The sequence below is a fragment of the Gopherus evgoodei genome, chromosome 1 (assembly GCF_007399415.2).
Source record: "Gopherus evgoodei ecotype Sinaloan lineage chromosome 1, rGopEvg1_v1.p, whole genome shotgun sequence".
NCBI classification, from domain to species: domain Eukaryota; kingdom Metazoa; phylum Chordata; order Testudines; family Testudinidae; genus Gopherus; species Gopherus evgoodei.
The window spans coordinates 107,588,336-107,603,535 of record NC_044322.1 but is presented as its reverse complement, the minus strand read 5'-3'; the positions used below and the strand labels follow the sequence as shown (position 1 = coordinate 107,603,535).

Sequence of the window (15,200 nt, the reverse complement as noted above, 5' to 3'; positions counted from 1 at the left end):
AAGCTAGAGATAACGAGGTCAGTTCAATCAGGGAGGATGAGGCCCTGTTCTAGCAGTTGAGGTGTGAAAACCAAGAGAGGAGAAACTGGTTCTGTAATTGGCAAGCCATTCACAGTCTTTGTTCAATCCTGAGCTGATGGTGTCAAATTTGCAGATGAACTGAAGCTCAGCAGTTTCTCTTTGAAGTCTGGTCCTGAAGTTTTTTTGCTGCAGGATGGCCACCTTAAGGTCTGCTATAGTCTATAAGGTGCCACAGGATTCTTTGCTGCTTTTACAGATCCAGACTAACACGGCTACCCTCTGATACTTGTATGTGTCAGGTACTCTATTGTATAAATATTGTTCCAAGCTAGCAAGTACTTGAAACGCAGTGGCTCTGCAGCAGAAGAGCAAACACCACTGTACCAAATGTCCTACAAAATCAGTGGCTATTGATTCTTTTAATTTTTCAGGGTCAATTAAAAATAGAGATATGTAGAATCCAGAGGACGTTCTCCACAGTTCCTAGGTTTTTAAACAGTGGTAGTGTGGGCCATAACTCCTTGAAACTATCCATTTAAGTGGGATAAAATAATACTATTGCAAATAGTCTCAGAAAGCCATGAAAATATTTTAAATCTATTTTTTCTTTAGTAAACAGCTGACACTAACAAACATGAACGAAATTAGTAAAATAACACCATTTCTAGTAGGAAAGGTGAGAAGGCATGATGTATCTTAGTAATTACAAGAAAGCAGAGTATAACTGAGGGTTTCCCCAAGGAAGCAGAGCTAGAGCCATCAAAGGGTGTAGGGAAAAGAACTAAGGGCCTGATTAATTCAGTGGGAATTTCAGGCCCTAAACTTTGCAAAGTCTTCAGACCATACAACTAACTAGTTTATAAGGCTATTGTCATAGATGAATTTATGGACAGAGTGGGCTTTCACGAAAGGGCAGTTAAGGGGGGAAGTTAAAATGGGGTGAGGCTTCTACCTTTAAGGGGGCTTGGCAGGGGGCCACTTTGATGTCAGAGAAGTGGAAAAAAATTAAAAAAAAAAAAGAAGCAACTCATCTGCTGAGCTACTAGATGTACCAGCTGTTTTTCTCTCCTTTTAATAAAATAATTCCATATGATACTGATTTCATTAACAACTTCAGAAGACTACATAATACTTCCCTTTAAACAGAATAATCAGTGTTTACAAATATTAAAGTGTTTATTCCTTTGGTGTAAATGCTACGAATGGGAAAATCAGTTTTTATATGCCTTCTAGCTTCTGAGTGTTTAAGGGGCACTCAGGTCACATTTTCAAGCTTTTCTCTGCAACCAGGAAAGCTAGAAACATTTTATGTGCCTATATTGCTTTAATTCAACAGGGCTGTGATAAGAACAAACAGGAAGGCAATACTATGGCTCTCCAGATAAGAACATCTTGGCATACACTTGAAAAGTCAACGAGACAAGCTATTAGCTTTAAGGATCCTACAGCCTGACTCCAATGATGCAATCTTTGTTTTGCCAGAGTGGGAGCTTAAAAATCAAATGGACACCCTAACAACGAGGAGGGGTCAATTGTGAAGAGTTGTCCAGGGTGGGTGTCAGAAAAGGAGATTGGGCCTCCCACTGATCCAGCGAATGCTAAGCTTTAGGGCAGCAATTCTCAACCTGTGGCCCAATTAGCAAAAAGCTGCAGCCCAGCTGTGTGCTAAAGGCCCCCAGTGAGCATGGGGTCCAGGCTTCCCAGCACGGCAAGGCTGCCGGCCGGCCCCAGAGAGGATCTGGGGTCCAAGGGCTGCTCCACAGGGTCAGGGTCTGGGCTGCCACCTGGCTGCCCTACCACACAGCCAGGTCCAGGGTCGGGGCTGGCGCCTGGCCCCACACAGCAGAGTCTGTGGTCTCTGCTGCCTGCCCTCTGCTCAGGGCTCCACTCTGTGGAGGGGTCTCTGGGCAGGAGGCACTGGGCATAGGAGGCTGCGGGGAAGGTTCGGAGGGAGGGGGCACTGTGGTTCTCAACCTGCGGCTATGTGGCCCACAGTGACAAATAGGTTGAGAAGCACTGCTTTAGGGAAAGGCAAGCATGCATGTAGAGTGGTTTATTGTTTTGAGACCTGTTTTCTCCGAAATGCTGATGTTATAAATTAATACTACTTTGCTTTAAGCAGGCCGTCAGGTCACTGGATACTTCTCTCATAGCTCCTGGAGGGAAACAAACGGCAGGTACTGAACCCAACTCAGGCTTGTGGAAGCAATCATGGTTAGCAACTGGGCTCGTGGCACAGGGCCCAGTCTGAGAGTGGAGAATTGTATGATTCCACCACAAAAGAGATGAGCAGTTTGAGGCTCAAGACTGAGGGGTGCACTCAAAGAGACCAAGAGTGGTCAGAGATGCAGGTAGCCCAGTAACTGTGACACTGAGGCTTTAAGAAAAACATCAAATATCACAAGACTCGCAGTAAAATCACAAGAGTTGGCAATACTGGAACCCTCTAGATCAGGGATCTCAAACTCAAATCACCACAAGGGCCAAATGAGGACAAGTAGATTGGCCTGAGAGCCGCATCACTGAAACCTTTTCATACAACGATACAAAAGTGTAGTCAAAAATGAAAAAAATGAAGAGTAATGTAGTATGCTATTAAAAGTCAGTGTTTTAACTCTTTAAAAACTGTAATGCAAAAGGGGGGTTTTAATAAACACCTGTAACTATTCCTTATGTGGTCAGTAACACTGATGATGACCTATACTAAGTCTATCAACATAGTTGTAATAGCAGGAACTTTTTAAAGTAACTATTCATACAAAATACATTGCCACTTTTAACAAAAATTCTTCCCAATTACTCACAGCAAAGAATCATACATGCTGAACTTCATACATCAGATTGCTCATCTAGTCCATGAGGCCCCACCCCTTCCTCAAATCCCCCACCCTGGCCCTGCCTCTTCTCCACCTCTTCCACGCTCCTCCCTCCTGGAAAGTCCTAAGTGCCTCCAAACAGCTGTTTGGTAGCAGGAAGTGCTGGGAGGTAGGTGGAGGAGCAGGGACACAGTGTGCTGGGGTGGCAGGGAGAAGAGGGAGTGGGGAGGAGGGGAGCTTGACTGCTGGCGGAGTCGGCGCCTATGGCGGGCCATGTGTTTGAGTCCCCTGCACTAGATAGTGCAGCAATAGCCCTATAAACATCATACTTCTGTATAATCTTGAAGCACCTGTGGGAGGCTTGGAAATGACAAATAATGAAAAACTCTAATTTTCAATACAGTTAATACTTGGCATAGATTGACAACTGCTACTCGCACTAGCTGTTACAGCAGCAGGGCCATAGCTGAGTGAACTGGCTGTAGATTTCTTATCAACAGCTGTAACTTAAGTTGCATTGTGTGATAATGTATGCTAACACACTTGCCACGCTCCAGTATATAATAATAAAAAACACAACACCCTAAACACTGACCTGGATTGCCCCTCTCTCCTTTCTGACCTGGCGCTCCTCTGGGGCCTTCAATAGTGTTTGGTTCGCCTGCGTCCCCTTTGTCACCATAAATACCTGGGAAACCTTCAGTCCCATATGCATCTGGACCTGTTTTTGAATTAATAAAAGTAAACTGCCAAATAGCTCAGGATTTCATATTGCTGCTATATTACATACTGAAAACTGTATTAAAATAATATTAAGGCTCTTAAACCTGCCAAAAGGAAAGGGATTATGATTTCAAGATTTGTCCCTAATCACTCAATTTTGATTAGGTTGCATCATTTAAGATATATTACGTTTGGCCAAATCCTTGAATATCCGCACAAAGTCCATCAGAGCGTACTGTTCACATGCTAAATTTCAGATGACTGTATTAAGAAATTGTCTTACAAACCCATCCCAAATGGAATTTATAATGGAATAGCCTTTATAAAAGGACAGAATAAGGGCTGGTCTACACTAGGGGAGGGGATCGATCTAAGATACGCAACTTCAGCTACGTGAATAATGTAGCTGAAGTCGAAGTATCTTAGATTGAATTACCTACCGTCCCCACGGCGTGGGATCGACGTCCGCGGCTCCCCCTGTCGACTCCACTACCGCTGCTTGCTCCGGTGGAGTTCCGGAGTTGACAGGAGCGCGTTTGGGGATCGATATATCGCATCTAGATGAGACGCGATATATCGATCCCCGAGAAATCGATTGCTACCTGCCGATACGGTGGGTAGTGAAGACATAGCCTGAGATTGTCACACATACCTGGGGAGCCTGGCAAGCCCTTAGTTCCTGGCAAACCATCCAATCCACTGATTCCTCGGAAGCCGGGTAAACCTGTTAAACATTTTACTCATGATTATCTTATTCATAGGTTCAATGAGTTGGTAAGATTCTTTGGTTGGTAGAAAACATGCATTTGGCTGAAAATGTAGCTTCCTGTTCCTAAGGTAGCCACAAAATAATTGTATTATAATTTGAATTTACACACAATTGTATATGCTTATTACAAACCTAATTGTGTATTTTCCTTGGTTGGCAAATGTATCTATTTTTCTATTATCCAGTAAAACCATAGAAGCAGCTCCAATCTAACTGGTAAAAGTTACACCAAGAACCAACAGAAACAAAAGAAAACAAACCTGCCATTAATTATCTTCTTAATATCCTAGCTTTGATTAGGATTCATCTTTATACCTTTTTGTAACCCCTAAAGCAGGATAACAGGAAGGTGGCCACACATCCTTCAAGTTCTGTAATAAGGATCTCTTGAGGAAAAAAAAAATCACTGTGTGGGATTTTAAAAAACAATCTGAAAAATGCCTAATGCTTGCTGCTGTTCAAAATGGGGCATTTTCTGCCCCATTCCTGGAGATGAAAACTTACATGATTTAATTTATTAAGGGACATGGGGGAAATCCTTGATCTGGTAATTAAGAAAGTTCACTGTTTTATATAAAAATATTATTTATATCTTGACAACAAAGCTCTCAGTGTAGCATGCCATAAGTCAGTTACTTTTTAAGCCACATTCAGTATCAGTGAAGTCTCCCGCATCTGCAAAAAGAATGAGGAGTACTTGTGGCACCTTAGAGACTAACAAATTTATTTGGGAACAAGCTTTCGTGGGCTAAAACATCTACTGCATCTGATGATTATGTAAGATAATTTGCTCACTATCTAATGCGCTGCATGAAATGATATTACTCTCTGCTACATTGGAAAAAGAGTTGCTCACATTGCTGAAAATTAATTTGTTTTGCAACCATCATGAGAAATTAAAATAGTTCCTGTAAATTAGGTTCTTGACATATCAAATACTCCCCCTAGAGTCAATGTGAGAATGCAAGGATCCTTAGAATGCAAGAAAAATCAAATCATATAAGTCTACATTTATGCATCTGAGCTTTATAGGAAACCAGCATTTATTGGGAAGAGAAATAGAGCTCTGAAGTGCCAATGATCCTCTTTCTTCCTTGCCCCAAATGCACAATACTGAAATACTTAGAGTAAAATGGCTTAATTAAAATAGTTTTATAACCTGCTTGTCCTGCTAAACCAGGCCATCCACGACTTCCTTTTTCACCTTGAAATCCAGGAATACCTGGGTCTCCCTGTGATCCTGGTGGTCCAACCAGCCCTGGGAAGCCTATAGGAAAAACAGATAATTAATTCTGGGTGTCTATGAAATTGATCCTATTGTATACCATAAAACATGGACTACACTACCTTCAATCTTTCTGGTAGCCAGTATGGGCAGCCTTATGGATAAATAAACAACAAAGTCCCCTACCCCAAAATTATGAAATAAAGAGCTAGTTTGAAATATGCTATGGGGGAAGAAACACACACATCTCTCTCCTCACCTTCCCCCCCAAAAGGACAGTATGAGACAGCAAAAAAAATGCATTGTTTTACTATAATTACAAACTTCATGCCTCCAGCTAGCTGAGAAATGCAGACACAGACAGTGGGGGGTGTTTCTATTGCTATTAGAAAAACAAATTTGAATATTTTAGCCTAATTTCTGTGCCACTTTGGCAAGACACTTCCCTTCTTTGTGCCTCTGTTTCCCCTTTCACTGTGTCTGCCTGGTCTGTTCAGACTGTAAGTGCTCTTTGACCCAGGGACTGTCTCTCATTACATATTTCTACAGTACCCAGCACAATGGGGCCCCGATCTTGGTTGGGGATTCTAGGCAATATAATAATAATAATAATAATAATTAATCATAAAAAATATATGGAGCAACATTTTTTTCATGGTCACCTAATGGTAACAGATTTCTCAAGCTGCTGATTTGGATCCAGAGCAGAATCTGACCACTATCTCCCTTGTACAGTCAGCCAAAAGAACTGGTTCGAAATACCATGGCTGAACGTCCTTTGGGGCATTTTGTATCTCATTTAAATTAGAGGGAAGTGCAAGTATTAGACTGCTCCCTTCCTTGGGTATCATCCAAATACTCTCATCCCTTCTTGTACACTGAACACCATTGCACTGTGACTGTATTACTGTAAACAGGCACATCAACATCTTAATTAGATTAATCAATGAGAGCAAATCTAAAAAATTTGAATATGAATTTTTGGGGATAAACTTTTCTTTTGAAAATGTTCACATTTTTAAAAAACAGTTTTTGACCAGCTTACTGAGTGGTCAACATTTTTCAAAAATTTGAAATTTCAATGAAAAGCATTGTATAAAACTTTGATTTTTTTTCTGCACTTTCCAAACCAACTCTACTCCTAATCTTAGGATTGCTGCATAGTTAAGACAGAATGTAAGAAATACTTCACCTTTTTGCCCTTTTAAACCAGGAAAACCTCGGGTGCCTTTTAGGCCTTCAATGCCAATAAAACCAGGATCACCTCCTTCACCTTTATGTCCTCTGGTTCCTTTCACACCTGCAACATCAGAAATGTTAACAATCAATTCCCTAAACAATCATTATATATATGCCAGGAATATTTGAATAATTATCAGCAATAATTGAATGTGAAGGTGCCTAGTGAATGAGGCAGGTTCGCCATCCCAGACCAATGGGGTGGCAGGAAGCCACAGCCAGTACATCTCTCGCCTTTGCCATTTCCCGCCGCCCCCACTGGCCTGGGACGGTGCACCGCAGCCAGTGGGAACTGCAGTCTGCCGAACCTGCTGACGCGGTAAGTAAACAAACTGGCCTGGCCCACCAGGGTGCTTACACTGGCGAGCCGTGTGCCAAAGGTTGCTGATCCCTGATATAACATTACCAAGGCATGGGGCTGAGCACGGGGCGGGGAGATCCTGGCTGAAAGAGATTCAGTCAGTTAGAATGGTGGACCATGTGGTGAGAGACCCCTTTGCTTTGTATTCATGTCGCTTGTTAAGTTAGGTGTTAGTCGCATTCTGCCTTTTATTTCCTTGTAAGCAAGCTGACTTATATGCCTCATTACTTGTAGTCACTTTAAATCTATCATTCTGTAAGTAATAAATGTATTTCGTTGTTTTATCTAAACAAGTTTGGATTGAAGTGTTTGAGAAACCCCTTTGAGATAACAAGATTTGTGCATATCATTTTCTAACAATGAATGACGGACTTTGTATGAGCTTGTATTGTCCAGGAGGGTGCTGGGCAGTACAAGATGCACATTTCTGGAGGAAAGTCTGGAACTGGGAGTTTGCTGGTGTTAACATGCAGTGTACTTTATGGGTGGCTGGCTATTGCACTCACATAGTATATTGCTGGGCGCACAGGCGGCAGCTTCAATTATCTGGGGGGTGCTCAACGTCCTCTCAGCCCCAGGTCCTGCCCCCACTTCCCTCAAGCACCTACCCTGCCCGCTTCTTCCCAGCCCCACTCCTCCCCACCTCTTTCTGCCACCTCCAAGTGTGCCCCATCCCCGCTTCTCCCCCTCCCTCCCAGCATCTCCTCCACACCTCGGAATGGCTGATCATGGTGGGCGGGAAGCACTGGAAGGGAGGGGGAGGAGTTGATTGGCAGGGCTGCCAATGGGTGAAAGGCACTGGGGGGGGATGGGGACAGCTTGGCTGCCGATGAGTGCTAAGCACCCACTAATTTTCCCTGGAGCACCCATGGAGTCTACACTCGTGGCTGGGAGTGATTTACATGCTGGATGCTGTGTGTGAGCAGACCAGGAGTGGTTGTTCTCACAGCGAAGCAGTGTAAAAGACACCCCAAGTTGGAGAATTGAGGGGACACAGCTGTTCATCAGTCCAGATTGTACCCTGGGTAATGTCAGTGTGAAAAATCCACACCCGCTAAGAAACCAAGCCATGCTGACCTAATCCCTGGTGTAGACAGCGTTAAGTCAAGAGAAGAATTCTGTTGACTAATAAGCTACTGCTCCTCAAGGAGGTGGATTTCCTACCCCAATGGGAGAAACCTGCGCTGTGAAGCTGCACTGCTACAGATGCTCTGCTATAGTGTTTTAAGTGTAGACAACCCCTCAGTGAGCTTGTCTAGCCTGGGAAAATAATTCATGTTGTAAAATGTGTTAGATGACTCATGTCAATTAACATGCTTTTAAACACTGCTTAGTTTCTAGTGAAGACAATGACAGTGCTGTTTAAAAATCCTGGTCAACCCTGGTTTTAAAACACCATTATTTTTCTCAGCCTAGACTAGTCCAAAAAAGAGGTAGGCTCAGCACTCTCCACCATGCACAATTATGGCCAAATAATGATCCTACTAATGTCAGTGGCAGAAATGCCATTACAAAGCAGAATGTAATTTTTTAATTTAGTTGTAGGCTGTTTGACTATACATATTGTCTAACACTTTAGTGCAGCATATTCACATTCTCAGTGAAGAGGTGATGCTGCATACTTTCATCTCGATGTGGAAAATGTAACACAACTGTATATCTCCAAGCACTGTGATAAGGGGACTATGAGACAGATTCTGTAGTCCCTGGAGGCACACAACACCCCTTTTCCAAGCAAAACATCTATTGACTTTAGTGAGAGTTCTACATGCATTAGGACTAAAAGCCAAATCCTGACTTTCCCTTACATGGAGCTATCAGGCTATTTAACCACTTACTCCTCATTACTCTAGTTTCATCCAGGCACTTACTGCAGTGGGACATGTTGAATAACTCAGCGTGCTGGGGAGTTCAAACAAATGAGTTCCCCATCCCTATAAGCAACCCTCCATGGATTGTAACATGTAGACATGTGAAAACAATATATAAAGAACAATTCTGATGGTCAATGAAATGAATACCCAATGATCCAGTTTCACCAGCTTCTCCTTTCAGACCTGCGCTTCCTGGTAAGTTTATAGTATCTCCTCGATCACCTGTTTCAAGCAGAAATAAACAAAGAATGAGACTGGACTTCAATTCTGAATACAAATTCAATTTATTAGTGTTTTGAAGAACTTGTAGCCTTCAGAGAAAAGTGCAAAACTCACTAATATAGCTTAGCTGTGCTACAATGGAAATGATGATAAAACAAACAGCAAAAAAGGGGAAGGAGATGTGCAAAAAAAAAGTCATGGCCTCTCTGAAGGAGGAAACTAAACAAGACTATCTGGACTTGATCCAATGCACAACAGGCACTGAATCAGACCCTATATGAAGGACTTCATACAATGTATATAAAGGTTTATATATGAGATTAGTACAAATGGCTCAATGGATGAGATAGAAGCAGACTCACCAGTTTGTCCAGCAGGGCCAAGTCTACCATAATCACCTCTGATTCCTTCAATACCCTTTTCACCCTATCATATGGTTAAAAATGGACAGTATTTAATTAGAGTGAACGTTTATTCAGTCATTAAAACAGCATTGCTATTGAGACACTATAAAATGCCAAAATACTTACACTTTTGAATTTCTTTAGCACTTTATAATTGATTCCTTTGGTTGATGTAGCCAGACTACATCAATAATAATGAAAGGCTGAATTTGCAAGCAGTATTTCCTTTAAAATTGGGAACATGAATTGTGTGATATAGTTCAACTTCTCTGGGCAAAATCTTGCAGTCCTCACTCAGACAAACTCCCACTGAAGTCTAATGGGGAGTTTAGTTAAGAAGGGACCATAGGATTTTGCCCTATACAATTAAGCGTAGTGAATGGTTTTTCTTGTTAGGCCCTTTGCGAGTGGAGTTCTCCCAAGTGTGACTTATTTTATTGACAAAGTATGCACAGAAATTGCTGGTAAATGAGAGTTACGGCTAGTCTACACTAGAATTGCTACAGTGGCGCAGCTGTACGGATGCAGCTGTGCCACTGTAGCGGTGCTAGTGCAGACGCTCTATGCTGATGGGAGAGACCTCTCCCAATGGCATAATTCTTCCACGTTCCCGAGCGGCGGTAGCTGTGTCAACGGGAGATCATCTCCCACCAACACAGCACTGTCTATACTAGCACTTAATATCAAAGTAAGCGCTAATGTGTATAAAACCTTAGTGTTGATCAACCTACTTCTGTGAAAGAGACTGATTTGATTCTCTGACCTGGCCTCTTGCTTATGAAATTGGACAGCAAAATGGGGGGGGGGGGTTGGTGGTGGCACAATCAGCCCTATCAGGAAGGGCAAGCTTGAAGTAAGACCAATTTTTCCTAGCAGATTCAGTAGCAAATTTGAGAAGCTCCAAGAAGGATTTGGGTTCCACATCAGTGAAAAGCTCATGGCTGGACTGTGGGTCATGTGGAGAAGAGGAGAAGGAGAAAATCATATTGGCATTCTCAGGACTCTATCCAGAGTACAATGGATGGCAGAGTGCATTTTACAGAGAGGACATTTCATACATTCCATTTTTATTAATTTCTGATATCTTTGTATTTCAATGTTCCAACACAATTTTAATGGTGTATAAAACCTAGATCAGCCAAGCTTAATGATGGCATTTTAGTGGAAAAAAAATCCCAATGGACATTAACTTACCCTGATTCCAGTGGTTCCAGGGAAACCTCGTATGCCAGGAGGTCCAATTGCACCAGGATACCCCAGAATACCTGTCACTCCTTTAATACCAGCGTCTCCTTTCTCACCTTCAGTATGACTATTAGATCCAGGCAAACCTGGAACTCCTGGTTTGCCAGGTAAGCCTGGCATTCCTTTACTACCTGTAAGAACACCAGTACAAAATGTAACATCAAGGGAGGTTCACATGACAGGTAGTTCCATCCATGTTAAAACTTTCAGGTCAGCAGTATGTCTTTAGACAAAGAGATAGAGAGCCAGGACTATACAAAGAGGCAGCACATTTTAAGGCCGTAGATACATTAGATGTTTCTTACCAGATTAACCTATAAAAAGGAAAATGTCAAAATCCCTTTGAGGACACAAGATAAAATAATGACGACTGTGGAAAAGACAGCACAGAACAGAATTAAAGATTCTGGTCTTGCTCTAACTCCATTTAAGTCAGTGGGTCTGACTCTTGGCTCTCTCAGGGCTTGTCTGTCTGACAAGTTAATGTGTAGCAAGCCAGGGGATAAATCCATAGCACGCTAGCTTACTGCTCACTACCAGTCTGGACAGACAAGCTCTTACACTGATAGTGCCATTGTAGCAATAGAGTTACAGCGAGAATCAAGCCCTCTGTTTTCATTGCCAGCTCAGCTGTGTTGTGCTAATACAACAGGAGATGTTACATATTAAGGATGTGGAGAGGATAACTGAAAAGCTTCTGAACAATACTTAGTAACTGGTAAGTAATCATGAATATTAAATGATTGTTTTGTTGTTCTTACCTTTAAAGCCTAAATTTCCTTTTAGGCCAGGGTCTCCTATATCTCCTTTCTCACCTTTAACCTCAAACAGCATGATTGGCATGATCTTTGGTGGTTTTCCTGCTGGACCCTGTTCCCCACGGTCACCTAAAAATAATAAAGCCTAGTCAACTGTACTGTATTGAAAATTACAGAGAAATAAATTGAGACAAGCAGCAAAGAGTCCTGTGGCACCTTATAGACTAACAGATGCGATAGTCAGAGCCAGCATGGAAACTTCAGCAGCTAAGAAAACTCTTTATAATATTAAAAAAAAATACCCTAGACTAATGCAGCATGAAGGCAGCATACTCAAACACTAGAAGATATGAAAAATAAAACTTGAAGTTGAATGTACAAGCTTAACTCTGCCCCCTTGTGCATATTCATTCCATTGCAGTCTGATTACGTGAGCATATGCTACAGGGGTTGGCAACATCTGGCATGCAACTCGCCAGGATAAGCACACTGGTGGGCCAGGCCAGTTTGTTTACCTGCCACGTCGGCAGGTTTGGCTGATTGAGGCTCCCACGGGCCATGGTTCGCCGTCCCAGGCCAATGGGGCAGTGGGAAGCCGCGGCCAGCACATCCCTAGCCCGCGCCACTTTCTGCAGCCCCCATTGGCCTGGGACAGCGAACCGCGGCCAGTGGGAGCCGCGATCATCTGAGCCTGTGGATGTGGCAGGTAAACAAACTGGTCCGGCCTGCCAGCATGCTTACCCTGGTGAGCCGCATGCCAGAAGTTGCCGACCCCTGATATACTATTTCTCAGACAACGCGGAAGAAACCTGGTGCCCAAAGTCAATCTAAGTAAGAGTGGCCTGTTTTTCATAGTTGCTGAGCACTCACAAACCACATTGAAGTTAATGGGAGCTAGCGCTGCTGACCACCTTTGAATATCAGGCCATTTTTACTTAGGTGCTTAACTTTAGGCAACAAGGTTTGAAAAATTTGGCGTTAGATAATATGTGATCATGCGTCTGACAAAGTGGGTATTCACCCATGAAAGCTCATGCTCCAATACGTCTGTTAGTCTATAAGATGCCACAAGACCCTTTGTCACTTTTTACAGATCCAGCCTAACATGGCTACCCCTCTGATACCATTTACTATTGGTTACTCAGAGAGAAGCACTGTATGTTAGTTGTACTCTTTGATCTAGAATGTGTTATCCTGAGAGCAAGTTTTTCCTTTGGCCATTCGCTAAACTATCACAAGATATGTACTGCTAAGTTTTATAATCTTAGGTCCAGCTCATGACATTCCATAACCTTTGGTCCAGCACATAATACTCATGCTAACAGGGAGTTTTGCAAGGGAGTTCTCCAGGTGAAGGAGGAGCACATACAGCATCTGTGGGGTAAGTGACTGTCTGCAGTGTTTGTGTTTGTGTTTGGGGGTTACTTGCTGTGTGCTGAGCTTGTGTTTGTCAGTCTGTTTGGTTGGTTTGTTTGAAGGACCGTGTGCTGTAGCTGGCAGTTGGAGGTGGAGCTACTAGGAAGGTTTGAAAGCTAGAAGCCTCTGGTAATTGGCTGAGCCTTAACCAGTGGGCGGGGCATTCACTCAGGCCAGGGCTTTATAAAGCTGCGCACAAGCGACCAGGAGCTGCTAACAGGGAGTTTTGCAAGGAAGTTTGGAAGGGGAGTAGGAAGGGAGAGGGGGTCCCTTGTCGGTCCCATCTGTGACCCATTGGTCCCCTGAACCTATAAACCGAGCCACATCCAAAACCTTTCTGTTTACAGCAGAGCAGAGCTGACAGGGAGCTGTAGACAGGAATTTGAGAGAGTTTGACAGAGGAAGGCTTACAATGGTGAGGAGGACCCGCAACACCTGTGCCAGCACTGCTTCTGTCTCCTCCACCTGCGCCTGTAGCCAGACAGAGCACCAAAGCATGGATGCTTTTACCCAGATTCTGGTGTGGACTTGCAAAGACTGTAATTTGCAATTTCCACTTACTGATATCCAGGCTGGGGGTGGCATCCAATGTGAAAGGTGCCTACTGGTGGAATCTCTCAGGCAGCAGGTGGGAGAGCTACAGGAGGAGGTGGCTAGGCTGAGGAACATCCATATCCATGAGCAATTCCTGGACAGTATCCATGTGGAGACAGCTGACATAGCTGTCCCAGTTGACAGGACTACCGACACACCAGTGGAGGAGGTGATGCCTCAGGGTGTGTCTGAAACACCAGTGGAGGAGGAGGCTCAGGGTGGACACAGCCAGCTGGTTACTTCTAGCAGCAGGCAGTGCTCCACCGCTGCTGCGAACCCTCCTGCTGTGGTAAAAGATAACCGTTATGCTCTTCTTGATACAGGAGAGAAGGAATCACCCCCAACAGTTAAGGAGGTGAAGCCTCGTACCCCTAAGGCTGGGAGGTCTGCTGCCACCACTCATAAGAAATGTAGGGTAGTGGTGGTTGGAGACTCTCTGCTGAGGGCGACGGAGACACCCATCTGTCGCCCTGACCGTTCATCCCGGGAGGTATGCTGCCTGCCAGGGGCCCGTATCCGAGATGTTACAGAGGCATTGTCGAGGATTATCCGGCCTTCTGACTACTACCCCATGCTACTCATCCATGTGGGCACAAATGATACTGCGAGGTGTGACACTGAGCAGATCAAGAGTGACTACAGGGCTCTGGGAGTACGGGTTAAGGAGTTTGGAACGCAGGTGGTATTCTCTTCGATTCTTCCTGTTGAAGGTAGGGGTCCGGGCAGAGACAGATGCATCGTGGAGGTTAATGCCTGGCTGCGAAGATGGTGTCGCCAGGAGGGCTTTGGCTTCCTCGACCACGGGATGCTATTCGAGGAAGGACTGCTAGGAACAGATGGCGTTCACCTTTCGAAGAGGGGAAAGGCCTTATTTGCGCACAGACTGGCTAACCTAGTAAGGAGGGCTTTAAACTAGGTTCGACGGGGACAGGTGAGCAAAGCCCACAGGTAAGTGGGGAACAAGACCTGGGAGATGGGTTGGAAACAGGAGGGAGCACGGGCTATAATGGCAGAGAGGAAGGAGGCTCAGGGCAAAGCTGGGAGGCAAGATCAAACCAGTATCTTAGATGCCTATATACAAATGCAAGAAGAATGGGTAATAAGCAGGAGGAACTGGAAGTGCTAATAAATAAAATACAACTATGACCTTATTGGCATTACTGAAACTTGGTGGGATAACACACACGACTGGAATGTTGGTGTGGATGGGTATAGTTTGCTCAGGAAGGATAGACAGGGGAAAAAGGGAGGAGGTGTTGCCTTATATATTAAAAATGTACACACTTGGACTGAGGTGGAGATGGACATAGGAGACGGAAGTGTGGAGAGTCTCTGGGTTAGGCTAAAAGGGGTAAAAAACACAGGTGATGTCATGCTGGAGTCTACTACAGGCCACCTAATCAGGTGGAAGAGGTGGATGAGGTTTTTTTCAAACAACTAACAAAATCATCCAAAGCCCAAGATTTGGTGGTGATGGGGGACTTCAACTATCCAGATATATGTTAGGAAAATAACACCGCGGGGCACAGACTA

The 15,200-nt window shown here is 43.9% G+C and overlaps 1 protein-coding gene across 1 annotated transcript in view; it reads right to left on the bottom strand.

Annotated features, from left to right (window-relative positions):
- The window catches only part of COL4A2 (collagen type IV alpha 2 chain), a 182,204-nt gene that overhangs the window by 22,371 nt on the left and 144,633 nt on the right, over positions 1–15,200 (bottom strand). The window contains exons 31-38 of the mRNA XM_030545953.1: positions 11,661–11,786; positions 10,849–11,030; positions 9,613–9,676; positions 9,176–9,250; positions 6,747–6,854; positions 5,489–5,596; positions 4,213–4,284; positions 3,433–3,558 (exon numbers count right to left, since the gene is read on the bottom strand). Coding sequence (XP_030401813.1) covers positions 3,433–3,558; positions 4,213–4,284; positions 5,489–5,596; positions 6,747–6,854; positions 9,176–9,250; positions 9,613–9,676; positions 10,849–11,030; positions 11,661–11,786 — 861 coding nt within the window. The remainder of the gene's footprint in view (positions 1–3,432; positions 3,559–4,212; positions 4,285–5,488; positions 5,597–6,746; positions 6,855–9,175; positions 9,251–9,612; positions 9,677–10,848; positions 11,031–11,660; positions 11,787–15,200) is intronic.